Source organism: Diorhabda sublineata, chromosome 9, assembly GCF_026230105.1.
Source record: "Diorhabda sublineata isolate icDioSubl1.1 chromosome 9, icDioSubl1.1, whole genome shotgun sequence".
NCBI lineage: Eukaryota > Metazoa > Arthropoda > Insecta > Coleoptera > Chrysomelidae > Diorhabda > Diorhabda sublineata.
The window spans coordinates 12,748,375-12,764,628 of record NC_079482.1 but is presented as its reverse complement, the minus strand read 5'-3'; the positions used below and the strand labels follow the sequence as shown (position 1 = coordinate 12,764,628).

Genomic DNA, 16,254 nt, shown 5'->3' with positions numbered 1-16,254 from the left:
CTGTAGAGGTACTAGATATACATAAATTCAGTGTTTTACAAGAGTTGTTTGATAGAAGAGGCTATCGGCATATCAAAAGAACGTATTTGCCATATACTGACTGCATGGGTTTGATTGCTAGGTTTGCTAACTTTGGACCAAAAGCGTATTCGAATGAACATTTCGTATGCACTATTAGCGCGGTGTAAGCAAAATTAGTCAGGTTTTTTACATCGATTCACAACTGTAGATGAATCTGGATCCACCACTAAACCTCTGAAATTAAAAAACAGTCAAGATAGTGGATTGCAAATGGCGAATCTTCTCCGATAAAGGCAAAAAAAGTTTCATGGCGGGAAAAGTGATTTGGAAGTGAAAAGTTTTTTGGAATCTTCAACAATAAGTTGGAATACCTGTACTCACAATAAAAACTGGCTGACGCATGTTTTGATAATCAAGATATTGTTTTCATGACTGAAGGTAAATTTACTTTTGTAACAATTTAGAGTTCATCGGTTTTTAGTTCCTCTCAAATACACAATAAAGTGATTAGTGTGAGAGAAAATGTGTAATATTCTATCGTAGTAAGCCGATGTGATACATAATAGGAAATCTTTTCTGAATAGTTAAGATATGATAAATGAAAAATATTAATATTGTAATCAAATGTTATACCTTATCTTAAACACTGAACAACACTTTTGTGGGTATTTGATCATGTGTATCAAAAACCCTTGAAACACCAGTGGCAGGAAAGACTTCCAAGATGCAAAATTTCTGGCTGTTATAAGAATATTAGTAAGTACTTCTCATTAATCTCCAAGTAGATTGAGTCTAAGTACAGAACGGTTTGGCTCTTCCTTCAAAACGGAGAGCTAAAGAGATATACCATTTTTCAAACTGAAAAGGGTATCGGTTCTACTGTCACCCGTAGATTTTGATGAATCCAGTGATTGGCTTCTTAAATTTTGCTTCGATTTTCTTCTTTACATCTTGATGAAAGTTAATAAGCCCCTTTCTAAAATATTGTTAAATATGTTTTCTACATATAACTAAACTTCATACACTTTAGATATTGATGCTCGTCATAGAGCGATTATGAGGTCATATCTGAATAACGTTGACAGACTAATAAACAATGTGGAGATATAAAAGGTTATGTATAAAAATCTACTAAACAACTTAACTCTTATTTCAAAACTGTTTAAAATGTTATATTCCATTGAAACCATAGTTAAATGACTCTGCCTTTGTTGGAGTATTGTTGACCTTAAATAGGTTTGGACAATTGGAAAGGATTTTTTATCAGATACAATTAAAACTGGCAGTGTAAGTAATTCTCAGTGCTATTGCTGTGTTCAGGAATGTTGAAATTAATTCATTGGTAAAAAGATATTGTAATAGGGTTTGTGGTTCATTGGACTGGTTTTCTGCAAAATGCAAATTTAATGCAATGATTTCATTAAATAAATCAATACTGTCAATGTGTGATTTACTACTACACTTTAAGTTTCAGATTTAAATCTTTTAATTATTGTTGAGATAACCATCAAGCTAGTAAATGTTATTAACTCGTCGAATTTATGAATTAAAAAAGTTATTGCGTAAGCTACTTCGGAAGCATCGGCTAACACCATGTGAAAGTGTACAGTTGTGCGTATTCTGTGAACGTATCAACTTATTCAACCAATTTATTCAGATTTAATTATCCTTTGAAAGGCTGACGGCTAACTTCGAATTTGTTTTTCCCTTATTCCCTTCTTCTTTCACGATTTTCAAAAAATACTATTTTTGTATTATTTTTAAAATTAAAAACTATTGCCTTATGGACAAGAATCACGATCCATAAATTCGTTTCAATTTAATCTATCGAAATCAAATTTCCAGACAGTAAAATCGGATATTTTAGAATATAAAAAAAATAAATTATTCATTTTACTTTTTCTCAAAAATGTTCATTATTACAAATCGATTATTTGTACTTTAAATAGAGCAGAACAAAGTTGATTCAAATCCATAATTATACGAATGAAATTGTTCCATATAATTTGGAGCTTCATAAAATTCTATAAATTACAGCGATATACAAATTTCAACATCAAAATTAATCAATTCGAATTGCCTCTAGCGACTATATTGTAATATTTTCACAAAAATGAGCTGCTCAATGAAATTCATTTATTTCTAAGTATATCCGAGCAAGAAAAAATTTATACTCCGCTTATGATTCTAGATTGTTCTAAAAGGACAATAATAAAACGTGTATGTTTACAAATACTAAATTTCTTTACGATAACTTCTGTGGAAATAAAACACAAACACGCGAGTTTCAAATTCTATTACTACGATAAAGTATTGCAAAACAAAACAAACAATAAAATATTATTTATTTTGATTAGTTGAAATTTGATTTATCTCAGCTTATTTCGAAACATCTTCTAGTTAATATCAAGTAATATATTAATTAACATTATATGAGAATATTATCATTACTTAGATACCTAGAATAACGATACATTAGGGCCATTGTCAAAAACGCAATTAAATGACGACCATTCTATCCGAAGAAGGTAGCGAGGTTTGATCATTATAAGAATGTGATTGTCTAAATTCTTCTTGTCGACAATTTGGCAACTATCCTATAAACTCGCAAATGTCATTTATCAATTGCAACAATTGAAGATTTCTTTGAAAGCAGAGAAAGAAAGAAACGTATAATTATGTGGAATTTGATGACGAATAATGTAATTTGTAATATTAGATTTAGTTTACAGTAGGATATTCCTAGAGGATTATGTTGAAATGTAAAAGCTGAGGATACTACCCTAAAACTGATGTGCAAATATGTTCCTGCCTATTAGAAAAATAAGGCTGCTTTCTCCATATCCGATTGTTTTACAAAATTCTTCATTTGCTCTTAAAAGGAATCAGGAACAGGATCAGCTTTATAAAAACCTTATGAAAGAGACGATTAGCCCCGACAGGTGCTGTGAGGAAGACATATACTGAGTTTAGGGGTATGAAACTACATTAAGTTTAGTATTTTTTTAAAAAATTTTACACACACTTGTTTAAGCCCTAATATGTGCACAAAAAAAATGTTAACATTGTCCTCGCATAAAAAACAAGCTGTATTACTGGGAACATATAAAAATCTAACTTGTTTGAAACTAGTTTGAATTTGAATAATATATTTTGTTAACACTAAATATGGCCGATAAAAATAACATTGTTTGTAGAATTTAGACGTTCTAGTGACTTGATAAGTAAATTTAAATTCGAGAATTTGTCAAAACATTTATAAATCCTAAAGCAATTGTTATAATTTTTATAAATTCACTGTAAATGAAACTACTCATTATATTTTAGACCAATTATTTTGTTGCCCTCAATATAAAAGTGGTGGTATGACTTACTACTAACTAAGCCCTCCCTTATTGTGTAAACGCGAAATAATATATTATTTATGAGTGTATAATAACTCATTATACTCGAGTAAAATACTATACTCTATCCACGACTAAATATTTTTGTTGTTTTTTTCGCAAAATTTTCCGCATTACATTATTAAATTATTGGTCTTTAAACACAGTACATAGTTTTCGAAACTTATGATTGTATAATGTCTCCATAATAATCAACAAAACAATCTATGTTTCTAGTTTCACTAATATCGGGTATCTAATGTTACGAGAGGATGATATTTATTTATTATTATTAATAATCCCAGTTGCCAGTTCAAAATTAATGTGCCATATTATATACTTTTCCTTGATTCTTTTGGTAATAAATTTGGTGAGACAACTTCAGCAGCTTCTCTAATTTCGGATGGTGTTAAAGATAAGTAACTTTCATTTTCATAATTTACCCATTATACGTCTACTTTTTCGATCTTAATAATAGCTAGTAATCACTGCTGCCAGATACTTTTTTAGCTATAATATATTATTTTAATACAAAAAATCGATTTTTATAATTTTGGCATATAAAATACTAATAGATATTTTGAATTTAGTTCTCTACACATAAAAAAATTAAAGTAAATTTTCCTTGAACCCGTGGCCCTCAGTTTTAATGCACTGAGATATCAAAGACATTGAGAGTGTTTGTGGTACTATGGTTTTTGAAGCAATTTATAAATTGAAGTAACTTTTAAAATAATATAAAATTAAGTGAAATCTGTCAACATTATTGTATGTGTAGATTTAGCAGTGTTTTAATATTTTCTGTCAAATTATGTTAAAAAATCAACCAAAGAGGATATAGAAAATGAAAGTGACTATTATTTAACAGCACCAGAAATTAGAGAAGCTGCTGAAGTTGCCTCATAAAAAAACTAAGGTACGTTTAAATGAACAATAATTTGTATTGTATGAAATATTCGTTAAAATAAAATTTTCTAGAAAAAAGCTCAATTAAAATATTTAATTAAGCACTCGTGAATAATATAATATTAACATAAGATATTAAAACACACAATAATGTTGACAGGTTTGATCCAAATTTATTTTGTTTCAATAAATACTTCAATTCATAAATTGTTTCAAAAACCATTGTTAAAAAAAAAGATATAAGACAAAGACAATCATGTCACTAACAGCTTAGTGTTAATGCTCCGTGCATTAAAACTGCAGGCCACGGGTTCGAGTCAGGTCTAGGAACATTTTACTTTTTAATTTTTTCTATGTGTACAGAACTAAATTGAGAATATTTAGTAGTGTTTTACATGACATTATAAAAACCGATTTTATGTAACAAAACAATATAATATAGCTAAACCAAGAAAGCATCTGACAGCAGTGATGAATGAATTCATTAATCACTACCGTGATTAATGGATATTATTATGGTCGAGCAAGCAGACGGATAATGGGTACATTATACAACAGTCGTGAATAAAATTAATTTACGTTTCAATTCATTTTATTTTATATGTTACTAGTAACTCAATAATGAATATGGTGGGGGCCAAGACTCGAAAATGCATAGAACACAACGAGCCTCAAGCGTAATAGCAATAATTTCTGACAACTAGGTTTTAGTTTTATTTAAATTAATTGCAAATTGTCTTTAGTTAATATTTCACATTTCCTTACCTTCCTACAGGAATGGCAAAATAAAATATTGCCAACATTTTGGATCGAATATCTCCCACGAAATAATCGCTAATTATTGTTGGAGCAATGGTTGAATAACTTGCTTCTCCTATTCCGACTAACGCCCGGAAAAAAATGAACCAATAGAAATTCTAAAAAATAAAATAGTCATAAAAATTCAACAAAATTGGATGATTAAATTACGAATATCTTTCACCCATAAAAACTAATTTTTTGAAAATGAAATAGCAGATGAAAAGAACTGAAAATATTGATGTTTGAGTCTAAATCACTTAGTAAAATATGAAAACGTACTGAGTTATGCGTTGTTTAATTTGAAAATTATTTGAGACCAGTACTTCAATAGTTATTTACGTTATAAGTCCGGGAAGTGATTTAGTACAGTGCGAGATAGATGTTTATGGACGAGGCGACGAAGGAGCCGAGTCAAGAATATCTAATCGAGTACCATAATAACTTCACGGATGTATATCCTAATATGTTAGTTTTTATACTGTTTTCTGTTTTAAATAAAAGGCAAAATTGTATTAAAATTTGAAATGTCATATTTGATAATTTTACTGAAAAATAGCTCCTTTGATTATTTTCTTATTATTAAAAAAAATAAAAATTAACAGAAGTCACTAAGGTAACATTGTAAACGAAGGCATACATATTGAATATGTACTGTAAAGTATAGGGATACCGTAAAGTGCCATTTTTCCGGACTCAAATTGGTACTGTATACCCTACTGAATTCCCAATTACAGTGAGCATTATCATTTCAGTAAAATTATTCTATTATATTATCCAATGCTTTGTTTGGAAAATAAAACAATATTAGTTACAACAGATAATTATTTATAAAATTTTTTTGAAAGAGCTGGAGGCGTTTAACATATAAAACTAGATTGTTGAATCGATTCTGATCAATTCATTATAATTTAATTGAAAAAATTAATTAGAAGAGCATAAAAACGACAAATCACACAATATCTGATAAAGACAAACTTTCAGTAAGAAGTACTTAATTCCAAAATGAGTCTCTCACATTTTATAATAACTTTTGATTAATATTTAAGAAACTTATAAGAACTAAACTAATTTATTTATATTGCAATCAACTAAATAACACTAGGATTAGTTTTCCACATCTTTTGGATTAATCTTTATGAGCTTGTAGCATTGAAGTGCTCACAAGGCATTTAATTATCCTTTAATAGAACTAAACTATATAGATAAGAAATTTTCTCATTGTTGAATTCACAGCAGTGAATTTCCGAATATCCTTGAACTCATGAATGTAATCACTATAATTTCCTTAACAGTAGAGGCTTCTGACATAGGTTCAACAAACCAGCAAACTTCTATTGTTCATATAATCTCGATAGTCTGTCATACATACATATTCACTTCATTCACGACCTTTTTCCGCCTTCGATCGAACAACAAGCTCAAATAAAACAATCTTCCTTCGTCACTCTACTGACCAACGCCTAACCCATGGAATTTTACATTACCTTTTTGAAATTCCAAATTTCCTTTCTGCTTTCCTAACTGCATGCAATTAACCTGATTCTCTACAACATACTTATGTTCCTCTATATCCCGCATTGTTTTATGACGCCTTCTCCTACCTACGTCCTTATACGAACTCAAGGGAAACGATCTGAGGGTCAACTGAATCAATCGTCCACCCTACATTGATATATGACAACATTTCGAATCGACATTCTTAAAGAGCTACCCTGCTCTTAGAGGTTAGGCATGAGTGAAAGACATTGACTTAGTTCAGTTTTACGTTTTGTTTTCACTCAAGTTTCATGGAGACCTTCCCCGCTTTGTATCTTCATCGTATTTCTTTAATATATAAATTTTAGCTGTTTGATCGGACTTACATTATTGTGTTATACTTTGGCCATCCTCGAACTTAAAACACACGCCCATATACTATTTTCTTGTAAACTATGTTACTTAAGTTTTCAATAAATAAAGCTTCCTTCAGATCTCTATTGTTGAATAGATGTTGTCAACCTTTGTATAACTTCATTTTTATAAAGTTTTACAAAAAACCATTTAATAGACACCTTAAAGGACCGCCAATTAAAATAAGTAAGTATGAAGCAATATTGATTGTTACCAAATATTTGAAATAGAAGTATTTTATTTTAAAATTAAATATAAAAATATTAATTAGGATTCGAAGAAATCATAAAGTGGTAAAACACATACTTTCTTCATTCGTAAGTGTGTTATTATAAATTTTTAGTTACTAGATCATATTTAGTACTCTTTCAAAGAATTAACATATTACTATTGAATAATTTACATTATCTTACCGTCATAAATGATCCACATAAAGTTGTAACGCTCCACATTAATACTCCAAAGGCCATAATGTATCTTCTGTTATATCTATCTCCTAGGTATCCAAATATAGGAGCAAATAACATATAACTGAGTATAAAAGCGGTTTGCAGTAATCCCCCCGAATCATTCTGAATGCCGTAGTATAATTTTACTTTGTCCAAGACTCCTGTAACAAAATGCATTCATTAGTATCATAATTTACACTTTAATATGCAATTCGAGAGTTGAACAAAATGGTTTAAATAAGTTATGTCATCCATTGTTATTAATATTTGAAAAAAATTTTATTGTTTTTATTTTATGGTCACAACAGTTTAGTTATTTATTATGATAGTTTAAGCGAGTGGAATGCATACGTTGATTCGTTGATTGATGATAAGGAAGCTCAGTTCGAGAGGGATTATCGTTAATTGTTTTGTAGAAGAGTTTTACCAAAGACTTGAATTATAAGGAGATCTCAAAAGTTGATGATATTCGTCCTACAAAAAATCTTCCTACATTTTTCGTAAAATTTTCTGAAATAGCTTCAGATAAGAAGCCCTAATCTTCCATCGTACGAGCCTAACGATTTTCGTGCGCCATAGCTATGTTGCGCAAGATCTCCTTTGTTGAATAAGCAATACCTAGATACACAAAAGTTTTTTTATGCGTTACATAGGTTAAAAATAACACAAAGCGTTGATTGAAAATTGAAATTGTAGCAATTACGTTGTGAGAAAGAATCTGATTCTGGAACGAAACAAGGCAATCAATGAGCTGGTTAGCCAGAAGCGGTAGAGCTACTCTAGATACCTGGACATAGGAAATTCAGGAGTTATGAAACTGTAGACGACCCGGCTTAGCTTAGAGCCAGTGAACGTTTGATATAACCCAAGCCTGTGGTGTGATACCCTTACTGGCAGATTAAGAAAAAATTTAAGATATAACTGCCCTCTAAAGGAGCTATATCACAAAAAAGAGTTTATTAACTCAGTGTAGCATGTTGAAAGTTATAAGAAATTATAGCCTAATTATATTTTTCGTCTAGAAGAAATATTTAATTTACTATTAACAAAATGAATTCGTGAACAATCTCAAACTGCATATCACTTTTCATCTGGAAACACTATGTTGTCAATAAAATTTGAATGCAATTGAATTTTTTATTTTATTTTAAGAGCGTTAATAATAAAATAAATTTCATGATTTTTTGGGGTTTGTGACGAAACAAAAATTCCTATTATTGTTTATTGTACCACTTTTTGAATGCTTTAGACGAGGTTTTCCCATCGTGCAACATACACATCTATTGAAGTCCTTAAATTATTTCCATTACTAAAAAAATTTAACTATTCGTAATATGAAATTGCATAATTAGTTAAAATATAGTTTACAGAAGTTTGATATAATAGACCAACACATTGTACCTCGTATATAATGATATTTTGATTAATGTTTGTATATTCATTGATAACGATCAAATAAGAAAAATGTTTTATTGTTAATTCAATCATAATAAAAATGAAAAAATGTATTGAGAGGGTTAATTTACTATGACACACAACCGGATATGTGGATTATAAATGGACAAAATCGTATTACAGAGTTAAGAACTCCAAAGAGGATTGTCTTATGAATTATGGAGGAAAGAAAGTATTATGAATCAGTAAATATTTGTGACAGCCACAATAGTGATGTCCAAATTATACATACTCTATATGAGATATGAGAGATATTTTTTATTCACAAATATAGAGTTAAAAAAACTTTGGTGATAATTCAGCTCGTATTTTTACACATATTATTTTGAGAAAGAGTATTTATTAGATGCTTAATTAATCATAATGAAAGAATATGAAACCCAAATGTTATGACAAGAAACAGGAATATTTTTACTCAACATGTATTACAACTTCAAGCATCCCAATGACCGCTCTAATAAAGGCGGCTAGGAAGTTTCCAATAAAAAGTACTAGTATGCAACTTTATCAGTGTTATCAATTTATCAATTTAAAAGAAAAGTTAGTGGAAAGCTGCTTGCTTGCAGATATATTCCCAAAAATTAAACTCAGTGTAATTCCTAAATTTCGCAAGTTGGGGTATTCTGTATCGTAATCCAATTTCCTTTCTTTTTCGGTAAAAATATCTATTTTTAAAACACACAACTCAAGTCGAAGATTTGATGTACTTAATTTGAATTCTTCTAGAATATCGTCGACGTCTTTTATCTGAAGTAAACTTTTAACTTAATCAAATTTCTTAATCAAAATCTATACATAACAAAACTCGCTCTGCAGAAAGGATGAGTTGATGGATAACTCTGATGTACAGGATATTGTGAAAAATATTAGTTTCAATAGAAAATGTAATATAAAAAAGTATAATAATCATCTTTGCTTTAATACTGGTAACTTTTACGTGTTAACAATAGCTATTTCAACTACAATTTTCAAAATTCAGTAACTCCAAACGGTATAATATAGGAGTCCCATATAAATCACAAGACTAGTATCTTTACGCTTTATTGAAAGATCATTAAGCTTGATCTGAAGCTAGTTATGGAATGGCAGGAATAAATAGTAGTTAACATAAAACTTTATGGTGAGATAATATTTACGATTTCTGCGAAATTAACCGACTCGAATAGATACAATCAATTATTTCTAAAAAGTTTACTATCAAAATAGTTTTAAACCTAAATTTAGAAATTATTATGTTTTATTTTTAAATATTTAAATATTCTTCAATAGTAAATGTTGTCAAATTACAAACAAATGGAAACTAACGGAATATAACCCTGATTATTCATATTATATATAGAATATTTCAAAATATTATAGAAAGAATTTTCTCAATTACTTGGTATTTATTCAGATATTTGTAATTTTATCTGTTTTCATTTGAATTTTTTTCTTAATGTTATTATAATGAAATTTTTATTTTCCACACTTCTGAATAAACTACTTAATTAGTATTTTTAGTGGAAAATATTAAGACTATTATCTAATGTCTACATAAAAACAGGACGACAATTTCTTATTTTTCTGTGCTAAATTTGGTTTTCTCCTCAAAATTATTTTATTTTCTTTAACAACAAATAATGTACATCTGTTTGAATAAATATCAGTCCAGTCATCAACGGTTGATGGCTAGCAATTCTTTCTGACAAGCGATTATGAAATTCGGCAGGAAGTAATAAAAATTTCAAGATTCAAAAGTTATATTTTTCGAATATGTGCTTTTGAGCTGATAGTGACTGTCACCCTTTTTCGGAGATGTAAATTGATAATTAAATTTAACCTCAGAAATCCATAAATGAATCAATTCTAAGTATAAAATTTTTTATATGCATATTTTTTATAAAGTCATAACTTTATTTAGCTATTCACGATTGAACCTTAATAGTTTACGACCAAAAATACGTGTTTTGGGACCTTTTTTAATAAAAACTGAAAACCATGCATTCTACGTAAAAATCAGAATTTATAGAAGCTTTTTAAAATAGCTAGATTAGGTGCAGATAGCACATATCGTGCATATTTAACGTTTGATGAAGTGGGTAAGACTTCTAAATTTGAATACAAAACAATGTCCCAAAAAAATTGCGAGGTAATACGCTATTTTTACTGTTGGTTAGTGGACTATATGTACAGAGTTAAAAGACTGTTTTATATAACATTAAATTAATATGAATAGTATTTTTCCAAGTAACTATTACGAACTAAAGTTGTATTAATATTAAATTTTATACAAGGTTTGTTAAAAATACTTAAATTCGCGAAAAATTAGATAGACTATAGCATTATTAGTAAAATTGGTTATCAAAACGATTTTCGAATTAATAAAAGTGTAATAAAGCATTCATTGGACAATGGTGTATTCATTTATTCTTATCGAGAACTTTATTCATTCATAAGCCAAGTAAAAGAAATTCAAACCATTAAGAACAACAGTTGTTAGCATTATACTATTTAATAGAAACTCTTGTGAGTTTATTTATTCATAATTAATTCCTTTCACTCTCTGTTTGGCTACTAGATCCATTCAAACTAATAACTTTATCCACACAATTTTCAGGAACTCCATTTGGCGAAGTCACATTTATATATTTTTTTCCTTGAAATACTATAATTTTTTAATAATGGGAAAAAGAATTGATAAAGAATATTTATTTATCCGGAAAAAATACTGTTAAAGCAAAGGCACGGTTATAAACGTATTATGATAACTTTTGTTAAGAAAAATCAACCATCATTGACTGGTAACCGGAGTTCAAATGTTTAAACCTTTAAACGATGATTCTCAACGAGTTATACCGTGGTGGTTATTAACCCCGAAGGTCATAAAAGGCAAATATGATCTAAATAAACTAAAACAAAGATTAATAGAAATCAAAATTTCATTCGTAATATTGTTAAATATCTAAAAGGTAGTTCTTGTATACTTAGGAATTTATGTAAACTTAAATATAAAACACATTCAATATAATTAATCAAAGCGCGAATTGTTTACTATAAGTCTCAGATAGAGACCAAAAAAAATATATAGAGAGTTATGAAGTCATATAAGATATAGTATGTGGTTATATAGTTCTATTTAGTTGTATATGGTTGATCCAGAATATGTCGTTGATTTTCTACCCTGTATTCCCAATTGGGAAGTCTTTATTTACATTAATCGCCGTAGTCGTCATAAGACGTAAGCGTTATCCATACACCATAATACTAGAAACTATGAAAAATGTGAAATTTGGTGAAATAGGATTTCAAAAAACTGTTCTTATACTTGGCTTCCACGTTTCTTCATAATGGATCAAAAACAATAACGAATTGAAGATTCAGATCACTGTTTGGATTTTTTAGGCAAAATAAAAAGGAGTTATTGAATCGATATATTTAAATAATTAACCATGGTCATTTTGATAATTTGAATAAGAATTACTTCCGCACCAACCATATCCTACATATTGAACGCCCCCGTGACTACTGGTTGTTTTAAGACCTGAAAATAATACTTTATAAGAGGAGAAACATTAATTAAATGAAAAAGTCATTGCTGGAACAGAAGAAGAAGCGTTGAATATATAGTATTAATATCTTCATGGATGGATTTTAATAAATAATATAGTATAACTAAATCAATCCAGTTAACATATAATACACATGTAAATCTGTTATTAATATCAAATCAATACGAAAATGTCGGTGCTTTAAAATTGTTTTTAATTTTTTTTATATACAGTACGTAACAAGAGTTGTAAGTATATTACTTACTGGTTAGAATTTTTCTATACATACGTGATATGGTCTTACAACTCTAGATAGGTACTATATCATTTCTACGATTAGCTGTTAAATATTCTACATATCTTTAAAAACAAACCGCAGAAAATTATTTTCACTAAATATACCTAAATCCATTCAACCATCCATATTTTTCATCTCGTTTAATCAACAGAGCTATTTACCTTTTACGTAATACCACGAACTTTGCTCTGTGGTGAATCATTGTCCTAAAACAAAGCCCACTTAGTCGTTGCCCTTTCCTTTTAGGCCATATTTCTCTATTATAAAATGAAGTGGCGAGAGTGAATATATTCAGGACGGCCACATAATTCATGTTTTTAATCAAGCGTAAGTGTGAATAAGTGTTTACTCTACCGGTCCTATTATTATACAAAGATAACCGAAAAGTTCCTTATACAGTGCATTCACATAGCACAGATATTTTAAGTTTTTAAATAGTTTTATTTTGTTTATTTATTTTTTTGGGTCGAATTTAATAGTCGAAATTTTTGCTCTTTTCCTGTTGACTAAATGATCTGATCTAGGGTATACACCTTTAGTTCAGATGAAAAAAAAATTAAATATATTCAATAACATTGTTGATCCAACATGGTCAGTATTGAATCTTTCTATTTCCACTTTACACTTTATTTTAAATGTGAATAATCAAAATTACGGATAAAATAAAAGTCAAAATTAGTGCAAAACACAACAATTCATAAATTTTAGAAATTCACCTTTTGTTAATTATTGGATGGATTTCATTTTAGTTATGATATTTGGACATTAGTCAAAGTTTTGTAGTGAGGAAAGCATTTAATATCAAATGAAAACTAAACAACTATATAGGTTTTATTCGCAGACCATATTATTCAAATGAACAATTGTGATGTTTCTGGAAGAAGTTAATTGGGGATAAGTTTTTATAATGTTCTGAAGTTTTTGCAAAGCAAATCGCGCGGTAAAACAATTGATATCTAAAGTGAAGTGATAAATACTCAAATGTTAGTAGTGCTGTATTTAGTGTGAAAATAACTTTTACAATTTTATCGACGAATTTTACTTGACGGACGTTACGATATATAAGTTAGTTCAAATGGAGTACAAATCTTAAAAATGTGACATTTTCGAAAACTTTGGGAAGTTTTACTTTGTATTAGTTCACATAACTAATGATTAAAGGGGTTTTACTTTCCATCTTTCCGCAAAATAAATTATGTAATTTTTAAACTCACAAAACGCGTCATTAAGTGGAGAATTTGTGAACATTTTTCCTTTATACTGGGATTAAGAGGTAGAGAAATTTGTCATAAATGATTCCTGAATTAGTGCATATATGTATATATTTCTTCAATTTCTTATTTCTTAGTCCTTTTGATATATCAATACATCTAAATGTTCTTGATTTTAGGTAGATTTAAAGAAAAGTCGAAACGTCAAAATTATCTTTCTTTTAAAAGTTTAATAGAACATTTAGATACATTTATTATTATTATATTATATTCGATAATAAATATATATATACATATATATTTCATCCAGTTAGAGTTAACAGATTATTTAAGTCTATAAAACTAAACAGGAATTATACCGATGTTTATTGAAATAAGTATTATTGTATTAAAAATTTTTGTATACTATTAAATTTAACATAACTGTTTATATTAGTTTCAAGTTAGTTTTTAGGGTGAACAAGCATTGCTAAGAAAGTCTTGCCATGCTTTTCTCGCGTTCCAGGCTGACGAACAGAAAACTGGTTTTCCTCTGTCGGATTATTTTGTGATTTGTATTACTCTGTAATGTAATGTACTTTTACTATGGACAATAAATAGATAAATAAATAAAAGCACGTTAACCTTTATTAACCCTACCTGGCATAACTTAAAATCAAAATCTCCTGTTGATTGAACCAACAAAAGTGTTAAAAAGCAAAAGTAGGCTACTATCTTTTGTTTCTAGAAAACCAAATTTGAATATTATTGTAATGTGTGTCTTATTAGCTGGTTTGACGTTAGTTATAATTACTCCTAAAAAATGCTAATGTGCGTTTTGTAATAATCATGGTTAAATAGAATAACATTGACAAAGATCTGTAACCTTCTTCATAATTTAGATTTATTATTAAAACTCAACCTTCATGGTATGATAATATTGTCATAAAAATAAATATTTGAAACAGGCAATTTTCAGAAGAGTTCTAAAAAATTAAATTGATATAATATTTCACATTAGATTATTCATATTGTTGAAAATCAGAAATATTTTGGGCCAGGCCTCAAATGATTTATTTTGTTTAAAATAAAATAGAAAAATACTTTTTCTACTATATCCATTGAAAATGAAAATAAAAAAATATTTTTATAGTATAAGTTGTGCTTAGATTCTGGAAAGAGTAACGAGAATGTTATGGTGGTGACTCTGCATTCATATAGAAGAGGTAATTGGCGGCTTCACCATGAAAAGACGGCAATCATCGATCCTTGTGCTGCAAATCGTACAGCTTTGCCAGCCTCCTTACAGAGCCAATCTAGCTCCCTGTGAATTTTGCCGATATCCCAGATCAAATATGCCATGCAAAGGACAGTCGCTATCTGACAAAAAAGGCGTTTGAGACTAATGCAATTACGAAAAATGACTTTCAGAACGTAAAATCCCTAAAAGGAATGCTTCATTCAAATCAGATCAAATAGAGCTACTTTCAAGATATTACTTACCAGATGATGAATAATAATACCAATGCAAAAATATAACAGTATGTTTTGTATATATTTATTTCTGCTTGAAGTTGATTTAAACAATTTTTCGTGTTATGGCAATGAATGCACAACTGTTTTTGTTGTTTTCTATCAAGGGGTCCTTATTTCGAAATTTCTGGTTGTCTGATATGAACTTATATGGGCTTATATGGATTTACTTTATTGTCCTCTGACTGAATAATGATATCAGTTGGATATATTTCTTTCTTTAATTTCTAAACCAGAGATTTGGATTTGCCACGAAATATAAATAGTAAACTATTTTTTTGCAAATTTGGGGTGGTTGGTAGAGTCAACATAAGGTTTCTGTTTATTATTGTCTTACAATTTCCTGTAGTTCATTTGCTTAGAAGTTTTTGATTTGTTTTCCCGTACATAATTGAAAGACTTTTCAATTGTTGAGGGTGATATTATATTTGAAATTCCCGTTTCGAAATATAAGAACAGAAAGTGTCTTTTTTTTAAACTTGACTAATCTTTAGAATCCGACCAAAAAGCTGTGATTTTGACAAATGATTGGTGGATGGTTGTCAAAGTTAATTTTTGTTGCAAATATGTTCTAAAATATAATTTGCAGATTGGTAAGCAATGCTGAACAAACTACTTTCATGATTAGATGTCTTGAGTATTCGATGGCAACAATTATCAAACATCTACACATTTTATCGGGAAAGCTGGTGAAATTGTCGACACAATTTTATTTTTTGATTTTTTTTTTAAATCAATAAATTTAATTTACAATAGTTGTTTGCCTATAGTTATATATTTTACAATAATAATAATAATATA

At 28.7% G+C, this 16,254-nt stretch overlaps 1 protein-coding gene across 3 annotated transcripts in view; it reads right to left on the bottom strand.

Annotated features, from left to right (window-relative positions):
* Positions 1 to 16,254, bottom strand: part of LOC130448975 (protein spinster) — a 162,176-nt gene that overhangs the window by 30,032 nt on the left and 115,890 nt on the right. For all 3 annotated transcript variants that reach the window (XM_056786607.1, XM_056786609.1, XM_056786608.1), the window contains exons 2-3: positions 7,415 to 7,611; positions 5,076 to 5,227 (exon numbers count right to left, since the gene is read on the bottom strand). In XM_056786607.1, the coding sequence (XP_056642585.1) occupies positions 5,076 to 5,227; positions 7,415 to 7,611 (349 nt within the window). The remainder of the gene's footprint in view (positions 1 to 5,075; positions 5,228 to 7,414; positions 7,612 to 16,254) is intronic.